Genomic DNA, 11620 nt, shown 5'->3' with positions numbered 1-11620 from the left:
TATTGTTCAGATTATTTTTAAAGTTGAGATTATTGAATTAAATTTAGTTTTTAAGCTTGTGCATGCTTAAGTTAGTCTTCCGCTTGTAGTCATCCAAGATAAGGGTTCGCTTGGGACTAGCAAAGGTTCTTGAGTGTCGGCCACGTCTAGGGTGTAGTCTCGAGTAGTGACAATGTGCTTCATTCTACTGTGGAAAACTGGATTTTGGCACAAGTAGGTGGTGCCATTGTTGTCGTAGTAGATAGTTGGTACATTATCATGAGATATACGGAGCTCTTTGAGAAGATTGGTAAGCCAATTTGTCTCAGCAACGACGCGATACTTGGCTTCAGTTGAAGATTGGGCGACTGTTATTTGTTTCTTTGATGACGAACTAATTGGTGCTAAGCCAAAATAGATAACATAAGTAGAAGTAGAGGTACGATCATTGTGGTCCCCTGCCCAATCGGCATCGGTATAAACATGAAAGGCAGAGTTAGATCTATGGCAGAAAAAAAGCCCATGTTAGATAGTTGATTTGAGATACCGAAGGAGGCGCGTCACTGCTTTCCATTTTATGTGAGATGGCTTATGCATAAATTGGGAGAGCTTATTAAAAGCAAAGCTTATGTCTGGTCTAGTAAATGAAAGATACTGGAGCTTGCCAATTGTACTTTGATATTGTTTTGCATCAGTAGGAGGGGAACTATCATTCAACCTAAGTGAACCTGTGGTGGATAAAGGTGTAGAGACACCCTGGTAGTCCTGCATAGAGAACTCCTGCAAGATGTCCATTACGTATTGGTTTGAAAAAGAAATAATCCAGTTTATTGTGGAAGGACTTCAACGCCTAGGAAAAAATGTAGGGGTCCAAGGTCTTTTAGTGAAAAATAGTTAGAGAGTGCGCTCTTGATGTTGTTAATAGTTTGCAAGTTATTGCCGGTAATAACAATGTCATCTACATATACAAGCAAGAAAATGACAGTTTTATGGGAGTGTAAGGTAACTAAAGAGTGATCAGAATGAGTCTTGCAAAACCCAACAGAAATGAGAAAATTTGTGAGCTCAGTATACCAAATACAGGATGCCTGTTTGAGACCATATATGGCTTTTTTTAGTTTGCATACATAGTTTGGGTAATCAGGATTCTCAAAACCTTTCGAATGTTTCATGAAGTTCCTCAGTCAATGTACCTTGTAGAAAAGCATTGTTTATGTCTAGTTGATGAAGCGGACACTTGTTTTGAATGGAAATGGCAAATACTGTTCGAATGGTTATTGGTTTGACAATCAGACTGAAAGTATCAACATAGTCAATTCCAGGTCGTTGAGTGAAACCTTTGGCAACAAGGCGAGCCTTGTACCGTTCAATTGAACTATTGGGTTTGCGCTTAATGCAGAATATCCATTTATCTTCCACAATATTTTGGTGATCAGATGGAGGAATAAGGTCCCATGTTTTGTTGCTCATGAGAGCGTCAAATTCACTTTGCATAGCTTGTCTCCATTGTGGGTCCTTGCAAGCTTGTTTAACTGTGACTGGTGGTATTTGGGATGTAATGGTGGCCATGGATGCATACTTTGGATTGAGCTTAGTGATTTGATGTTGGGAGCGGGTGAGAGGGTGTCGTGGTGGTGAAGACTGGTTGGTCTAAGAAGGGGGAGTTGTGGATAATTCAACAGTAAAAGATGAATTATCTAGAGGGGGAAGTTACCTAATTTTGTCGGATTGCTGGAAGTTTTGACGGAGGGTGCACACCTATTGTTGGTACAGTAGAGTCATTTGTACGAACAACCAAGTTTGGATCTTTGATTGGAAGTGGACTTCTTAGAGTAATGGGAAAAGATATGGTATGATCTGGAAAATATTGAGTAGAGGAAGATATATCCGAATCGGATGTGGAATTAAACCATAAAATATTCTGAGAGATTCCCTTATATTTTGAAAAATTATTTTCATAAGGAAAAATATCTTCCAAAAATTTTACATCTTTGGAGAAATTTATTTTTGAGGATTCAGGATCAAACCATTGATGACTATGAAAATGAGTGGAGAATCCTAAATAGACACATGGTGTGGATCTTGGTTCAAGTTTATTTTTAGTATATGGCTTTTAGCCAAGGATAACATAACCAACCAAATGTAAAAAGTGAGAAAATATTGAAAATTGTACCAAAAAGAGCTTGATATAGAGAAATATTATCTGAGGAGGTAGGATATCTCTTAATTAAGTAAACATCAGTTTGTCAAGCAAAACTCCAAAATTGGGGGGGTCATGATGCTTGGTGAAGTAGGGTTCTAGCAATTTCTATAATGTGCATATGACGTCTTTCAGCTAGCAATTCTTTGTGGAGTATATGGGGGAGAGGATAAATGTTAAATCCCGAATTCAGCAAGAAGTGATTTTAGCCCCTTAGATTCTCCTCCCCCATCAGAATATAGGGTCAAAATCTTAGTATTGAAAAAATTCTCAATGAGTGGCCGAAATTAGAAAAGACTTTGACTACGTCACTTTTTTGTTTAAGTGTATAGAGCCAAATATATTTATTAAATTGATTGACAAAAATGACGTAATAGCGCTTTTGATCAAGGGATAGAACGGGTGAAGGACCCCAAACATCGGTATAGAGTGTTTCAAAAGGCCTTGAACTTTGCAAAGAGTTATGTGAGAATGGAATCTTGTGGCTTTTATTGCAATGACATGAATTACAAGATTCAAAACTATCAAAATAAGGCAACTAGTAATTTCTCAAAAGAATATTCAAAAGACGGATATTAGGATGTCCTAAACGACGATGCCACAGAGATAAAGAAACTTGAGAAGTATTTGTCACGTAGGCTGTAGGAGATGAATGTGTTGAAGTCACAAACGTTGGCCATTCGTACAAGTCATCTCTATTCTTGCCTTGTAATAGTGGTGCCTCTAGTCAGTGCCTTCACAACAAAAGAAAAAGGAAAGAAATTGAATAGATGTTTGGTTTTGTTGACAAAATTTTGAAACAGATATAAGATTCTTTTTTATAGATGGAGCACATAGAATATTATGTATAGAAAAAGAATGTATGGGAGAATTTAGTGTAGTGGAACCAGTGTGGGAGATCGAAATACCATTACCATCACCCATTAAAACTTGTTCAGGACCCGTGTATTCATATAGAGAGGCTATGTTCTGAGAATCAACAGTGATATGATGTGAGTCGCCGGAATCCAGAATCCATGGAGCAGTATTGGAAAAAGATCGAGCAGCAAACATAGCCTAAGCGTCAAAATTATGTGACTTGGAACGACAAAAATTTGCAGTGAGACCAAATTTTTCGCATAACTGACATTGGATCTGCATTTTAGCCTGCAAAGGGATGGAGGGACGCCATGGCTGGGAAAAGTTTCCATTGCTTTGAATCTGGTGGATACACCATTGTTGCATTCCAATAGGGGTAGTTTGCGAGCGCCATTGAGGATGTCCAGACCAGTGGCGAGTTTGCCTGTTGCTATTGTTATTATGATTAGTTGTTCGTTGTGCAACTTAAGGAGTGATTGGAGTTGGTGGTTGCTTCTTTTCATCTTGCTTTAGATGAAGTTCATGGTTTGTGAGCTTGTGAGCTTGTGTGCCAATTCCTCATATGAAATAGGAGAAAATCATAAACGAATAACAGTACTTAAAGCCTCATATTCAAGTCCAAGGCCACTCAAAATTTTGACAACCAACTCTTCGTTAGAAATGCGAGCACCGGCAACAGCTAATTCATCAATGATAGTTCTTATTTACCTGAGATAATCGGTGATAGATTTTTTATCTCGCTGAACTTTCACCAATGCATCTCAAAGATTGTAGATCCTGGTTTGAGATTTATTTGCATATGTAGTATGCAAATAATCCCAGGCTTCTTGTGAAGTTTCAGTAGAGGCAACTGATGGTGCAATGGTGGATTCAACAGATGTCATTAAGGCATTGTAGAAGAGATTATCTTGCTGAAACTGGATTTTGATATGCATTTTAGTTGCAGCAACATTTACAATTGAGGAAGAAGTATTGATTTGGTCGTTGTTGCTCAAATTGATGTATGAAGCAGATGAGTCCCCCATTGATTTTTGGTGGTTTGGAAAGGAAGGGGGGGGGGGGAGGACTTAATGAATACGATGGGAAGATGATTACAAGTTTATACTTGTTTTAGTGTTGATAGCTCTAATACCATAATGGAGTAGAGTACACAGGAGAAATGTTTTATTTATTTCATTGATACAATGTGTTGTTTAAATACAAAAGAATTATGTGGTAAAAGATCCCAAAATATCAGTAAAACTAATGAATCTTATCAAGTAAATAAAGGTGAAGAATCAGAAAATATACATTAATGAAATCAGAATATATGATACAGATATGGGAAATATTCTATCTTGATTTAGCTTTTTTAGTTTTCCCTCTTTTTGTACTGTCTATGAATTTTATATTTTGTTAGTATATAGTCATTTTCTGTACTTAGATACTCTTCTACCGATCACATCGAGTCTCACGTTTGGTTCTTATGTATAGTTTTGGTCACTTTCGGGCCTTCCCATATGTTTTGTATAGTGTATATATATATATATATATATATATTACCTTAAAAGCATGAACTCCTAACTTGAATGTTAAATTACTATAATATCCCTAACTTAGGTTGTGAGTTTTTCAATGAGTTGTGACTTTTCCGATAAGTTGTGACTTTTTCCAAAGGGTTGTGAATTTTTCAAAGAGTTGTGACTTTTTGAATAAGTTCTGACTTTTCCAAAGGGTAGTAAATTCTCGGAAAGGTCATGACTTTTCAGATAAGACACAAAAAAACACTTGTTCATACTATCCTTTGTTGACTATAAATAGAGGGGCTTCCTCTCATTTTTCAACCACAATTTTTTTTAAATCTTCTACTCTTCTTCTTCTTGCATTTTAAATTTTTTTGTGTGATTTATTATCATGGAGTGAGTTCGAAGTTTAGCGAAATATGGGGCACTATTCTGATGAAGTAAATCGTTCTATCCTAAGAGGGTATATTCCATAATTTCGAGTACTTGAGGAAAATAATTTTAATTATAAAATAATTATTTTTTTGCTTAATATATAAATTTGTTTGTAATGTTCCAATATATTCAGCTAACATGATGCAGTCTAATTTCATTTGTTTTTGTTAACAATTTCTCTTGTAATGTAGATATATGTTTCTGAATATCTTCCTCCAAAATTTAGAGAATTTTCATGATTTGTTTCTTTTAATGCTCAAGACAATAGAATGACTTTATTTATCAATGTTACTTATGTGATTGAGATTGTCACGAAGTTTGCTTCAAAATAGTTATTACTATATAAACATTGCCCTTTTGTTTTACTTATTTACTATTTCTTGATATTTAAGTATTTTAGATGAAGAGAAGTTCATATGACCTGTAATAACGCAAGTTGAAGTTTGTATTAATTTAATTTTTATTATTTGTTTAATAGCTAATTTTTATGAGATAAATATTTTCATTAATGCAAATATATATTTATATTTTGGTAGGTATTTTTATTTAAATTAAAGTATTATATATGTCACAAATGTATTATCAATTTAACAAGATCTGCTAACTTCAAAATATTTTTTTTTTAATATTTCGAGTTATTTTAAAATAAAAAAACACTCACAACAAATGTGAAAATACGTGAATATATATGAATCATTTAAAAAAAATCATTTAAAAAATATATTTTATATTCAGTAATATGGAATAAACATTTACATTATGTCCCTACACTAAATTAAAATCTAATAACTAAAAAAATAGTAACATTAATTAAAAGTCCTATTTATTTATGTACGTATAAAATTTATTAGAAATTCAGTTATTGCACATTATTCATTTGTTATAACATTATAAATTCTCTTAGTTATTACAATTATTCCAAGCGCTATTCACACTCTTTTACTTTCTTAGGTATAATACTATGAATTCCATAGTTAGTACATTAATTATATTTTTCATCTTTCCTTATATTAACTTTTGACCAATAATTTTTCATATTATTACACCGCCCCTATATATGCGATAACATGGTGTTGTTATTTTTCCTTTGACGAATCATACTTGGTTGATAAATTGAAATAATTTACAAATATATGACTTATATCTTTGTTTGGTGTAAGATGATTAGGTGATTATATATATGATTTCACACATAGAATATATTCTTTAATTTTATTTTTTAGTTTTTTCCGGTAAAAAAGGAAAACCTTTCTTGCTTTTTTGTTTTTATGACCATAAATTCTTTCTTGATTTTCATAAAAAAATGTTCTCTAGACTTTTTATCAATATGAGGTGATCGTAGGTTAACTATGGACAATCAGATAACTATATTTGATTTATGTACACAGTCAATTGAGAAGTCAAGTATAAGAGCCAACAACATGAACACCATGTATTATGTTATAACTTACAAAAAATAGTTCTAAAAGATAAAAATGTAGTTGTTCTCTTCACATGTTCATATGACATCTAAACAGTTTAACGTGGAATACACATGCAAAACACATCTGGTTAGATGACAAGAAAAATATACAACAAATATCGTCTATAAGGTAATATTAGTGAGATATGACTAATTACATGATTGAACTTCATCATATTGAAATAAATATATACATTATTGCATTTAAAAAAAAATCATTTACGATCTTCATAGGTTCACGTGAATAAGAGATATAAATGACGATCCACATTGAACATTCAGAAAAGAATCTGCAATATTATTTTGTGCTAAGCTTAGTATTCAAAATCTTCGCCTAAATAAGCAATATTATTTACTATAACATATATGTTCTGAATTAGTAATCACGTGCACCACACGTGTCAAAAAACTAGTATATATATATATATATATATATGCTATGGGTCCCTCATGTTTCTTATTATTGCTTCCACATAGTTTATCTATTTGATGTTTTGTCGGTTGTTGTTGAGCTTTGGCTTGCTTATTAGGGGGTTAATGCTAGGCTACATTATGACTCGCTTTCAGTCGTGACAATATAATATTAGCGCTTTAGGTTCTGGAGTCTTATGAGTACAAGAGCAAGTGTCTAGTAGAGTCCCGCAGATCGGAACGATAACATCTGTATCCTAACTTCAGGCTACATGGCATTTTTTGAAATGCTTCATGTTTCTTGTTCCGAATTGTGCGTCCTTTGACTTTAGCAACTTCTGAATTTCAGTTGTTTTATTCTTTCTCAGATGTCTATGATGAGATCAATCGCGAATGGGTGAGAGCCTCCTACGCCTGCAGATAGAACCCCAGAGCTAGGGGTAGAGGCCTTGGTAGAGTATGAGCTACAACACCAACTTGGGATCAAGAGCGGGCAGCATCACCAAAGCTTGATATCGAGTTAGAGTCGGTCCAACATCAATGGGATGGTGTGGGGCCAGCCCAACTTCCTCCAGGATCCATTGCCACGTCAGTTCTCCTGGATGCTTTGAGTAGAATTCTCAACTTCATGGAGGGTATGTCACAGGCAGAGACTCTGCATAACCCTTCGGCTATCTCAAACCTGAAGGGCAATCTAAGAAATTTACTCCCAAAATTACAGTTAAATATTTTACATTTAACACATTTTTTATAATCGATTGCTAATTTGTAGGTAAATATATATTTTAATTAATTGAAGGTTAAATCTTATATATGTGAAGTCATAAATCACAAAGAATATATAACATGTGAAAGAAATATTTAATAGTTGTCGATGTAATCAGATTTATTTAAATATATTAAATAAGGATCCCTTCATATATAATTAAAATAAAACAAAGGACTGGTCAATTCAAAATCACAAGAAGTCAAAATTAACCTTGGTATTTTCAAAATAAATCTACTTTTTCTTTTGTAACTGAAATGTAATCAAATTTGTTCAAACATTAATTTTAAAAAAAGTAGTCAAATCTATTCTTATTATTTTTGGATTTATACATTAAATGATGTTAGTATATTTATTCGAAGCTAATGATAAAAAAGAAATTAAGCATCTCACTCACAAAAAACACCTCATTGATGAATTGAGCTTTTTTTGCTGAGTCTTTTTATTTCTACTTTGAGGTTTGAATCAGTTCAGTTATTTTATGTATTTATTTATCCTTTGGACTTGAAAGTAGGTGTTTTTTTTTCATTTTCATCATGCAATCAGAGTAGATCTACAATTTTATTTATGAATTTCACTAAACTCAGTAATTTATGTTCACTATTTATGATTAAAAATAAATTTAATAAATATAAATAATTTATTCGGAGTCCAGTATACTAGCTAATTTTTCTAAAATCTGAACTTCGCATACTCAAAATTTTAACTTCATCTGTGAATTTTTATTTTTTGTAATCTCTCTATGCTTTGAGTTTTTTTTTCAGGCTTGCAAATGGCATTGAGAATTTTGACGGAAATGCAACTATCACTTCTTAATCAAATGTTGAAAAAGGTAGAATCTAACTTGTTCCAATTTCTATGTATATATATAACATAACATAATTTTTATTGTATTTCCTCATTTCAATTTATTTGTTTGATTATTATTTGACATAGAATTTAAGAAAACTAAATAACTTTTTTGAATTTTGTGATCTTAAACAGAAGATATGTTGAAAGTACCAAAACGTTGTTTAATTTTGTGATCTTTAACATGCCATATCAAAAGTTGAAATTGATGAGTTGCCAAGAAATGAAAGAAACATTCTCTTAAAACAGATTAAAAAAACAAAAATAAATTGAAATAGTTGAATTTTGGTTTCTTATATATACTTAGTATACTTAATTGTGTTTTTATGCAGGGTTTGATCAATAATGAATTTGAACATTTGATGATTTCAAAGAGGGCACAAGATCCTGAATCTGTACTTGAAACAATTAGGAATATTGTGCTGAAGTTGAAGCTGTATTATCACAAATGAGAAATGACATGTACTACTCTCTAAACTCAAAAAACATATATCTATTTATTTTAATTAACAAATACATCAAATTTGTTTGTTCTATAATAAGTTTATGAATTCTATAATTAATTTATCTCATACAATTATTTTCTTATATGTTGATCATTTGCAGTGCTACTCCTGATGTTGAGTTTTCTCATTTGGTTGCATCATGTGACCTTGTCAAAAACAAAAGTAGAAGGTAATTATTTATTTATTTATTTATTAACGTACAAGGTGATTTATTTACTCTAAAACTATAATGAATCAATTGATCTTTGTACTGTAGTTTTTTAAAACTTTTACTATTTAGCTACCTTTATCTTCTTACATTAAACCTTGGGATAAACAAACCATATATTGTGGCAAAAACAATTTTTTTTATTTTCATGAAACCCTTAATTAGTAGTAATTGGTAAAATTCTAACTCAGTGGTAGTCACGATCCACAATTTAAAACTATGTTTCTTATAGTACAGTCTATTTTATGCTGAAGTAATTACTCTGTATATTTACTAACACGTTTTCTTTAGTTCATGTGTAAGTAACTACGTAACCCTAACGTATTATTTCTTAACTTTCATTGATTTTTGTCTTCATTATCCCTCATGACTTAGTAAAGAGCCATGTAGTTGTCATTTTTACTATACTAGAATGCCTATATAATAGTCGCCATTTTGAACTCCTTCTTTCTTTGGTATATTGTGTTGCAGAAATTATTTGAAAGATATCATGTTTATGAAAGTATCTTATATAAACCTTCGTTGCGTCACCTTATGTGAGAGTGTTGTAATTCAAGGAATCAAACAACGATCTTTGATTATGATTTTCTCAAACTCCTTTATAAATATTTTGAATTATTACCTCTATTGACATATAATTCTTTTCATGTACTTCTCGAATATGTCAGGCTTATTTTCTAAAAAAAATTAAAGGTCTATCTATAACTACCACACAAAAAATATTGATATTTTGAACTTAAGTGTCCGTTTGGATTGACTTATTTTAGGTGTTTTTAAGCCAAAATAGCTTTTAAGCAGGTTTGAAGTGTTTGGGTAAAGTTAAAAAGCGTTTATAAGCACTTATTTTAAAGCCAAAATAACAAAAATAAGCCAAAAGTCATAAGTTAGAAATCCTAACTTATGGCTTTTGGCTTATAAGTCATAAGCCAAAAGTCAATCCAAACAGACCCTTATACTCAAAAAAACCCTTCATTTAATTAAGAAGCATTTAGTTCTACATTAATTTGTGTATATCTTATTGGGTAATTAATTTATTAAACATTGTCAATGTGAAATTAAAAGTATTAAGATTATTAATTATTGTTGATGGTGTAGGATTGGTTGTGAGCAAGTGATTTCCACATGCATGCTTCTCATTGGTGCTTGTGATCAAAGAAACAAAAAGAAGTAACAATTAATCTGAAACTTTCAACTGACATACATGTTCAACCGCATCAGGTCCGCTTTAATGTTAAAAATATTGATATAAAGTTATATAATTTCAGGTTTTCCCAAACCTTGGAGTTGTTAAAGAACGATTTCTCAACTATACAAAGCCAATTGGAAACTTATGCTTGGGTATGTATTCATCCTAAACACAAATTAATTAATCACAATTTAATTAATTAGTGTAGTTTTTTCAATTAATTCAATCTTATTAAAAGATGTCAATTGTACTTGCAGTTGGAGAGAAGGATTATCAACGTGCAAATAGATCAAGCTGAAAGCTCAGGGTTTTAAATTAAAAGGGAAATATTTCAAAAACTATGTTATATGTAGACTTAGAGAATATATGGTGTCCATATATACATATGGCATTGCATTTGGTTTAAAATAAGCTAAGGGGAACTTGTTTATGTATCTTTTCTATGATAACTAAAACTATTTCACCATGAAATTCACTTTTTATTTTATCATGGTTGACATAAATTAGTTTGTTTTAGGGAAAATACATAAAAAACCCCTCGAACATGGCACGAAAACTTACTTTAATACTTAAACTTTATGGGTAATTATTTACCCCCCTAATCTCTTTTCAAGTGAATTTAATATCACCCTAAAATTATAATACCAGTCTCACAATGGCAAGTGCATTTCACACGCGCCACTGTTAGGATATATACTATTAACCATGTGTTAAGAAATAATATTTATTATAGAATAAATATTTGCTCAATTTTAATAGATCATATATTCGTTTATGGTGTCTATTTACTTATATAGTAGATGATTTAGTGTGTAGAGTTTTAGCTTATACACAGAGGATTAAATCATCAGTTCTTATAAGTATAAAGTTTTTTGTTCACAATCTAGAATGGAAATTGGACATGCCATCGGTACGATTGTAGCACAAGATTATAGGTAATTTATCTTGATTATGGGAACGGTATAGTTCCAACTTCTTGTGCTAGTGCATTTTGTATGTATTGAACGGGACCGAGTAGAGATAGTTGTTTTAGACTGACTGACAAAACATATTCTCTAAACTATTAAATGTACTTATATTCTTAATCCTGATATAACTATTATGATCTGTATATATTAATTATCGTTTTGATTTATTAAAAGGTGAGATTCTGAGATGGGTCAATATGCCTGGTAAGTTGGATGATAATAATATATATTGGTGAAATAATAAGTTAGTTGATGGAATCCATGTCTCGTTATAGAGATTGATTGATATG

The 11620-nt window shown here is 31.6% G+C and overlaps 1 protein-coding gene across 1 annotated transcript; it reads right to left on the bottom strand.

Annotated features, from left to right (window-relative positions):
- Nucleotides 1-1128: 1128 nt before the first annotated feature.
- Nucleotides 1129-1548, bottom strand: LOC125861404 (uncharacterized mitochondrial protein AtMg00820-like). Its single transcript, XM_049541314.1, has one exon. The coding sequence runs from the start codon at nucleotides 1546-1548 to the stop codon at nucleotides 1129-1131; it is 420 nt and encodes a 139-aa protein (XP_049397271.1).
- Between the last annotated feature and the right edge of the window lie 10072 nt (nucleotides 1549-11620).

Source organism: Solanum stenotomum, chromosome 4, assembly GCF_019186545.1.
Source record: "Solanum stenotomum isolate F172 chromosome 4, ASM1918654v1, whole genome shotgun sequence".
Classification (NCBI taxonomy): Eukaryota; Viridiplantae; Streptophyta; class Magnoliopsida; order Solanales; family Solanaceae; genus Solanum; species Solanum stenotomum.
This window is presented reverse-complemented; position numbering and strand designations above follow the sequence as displayed.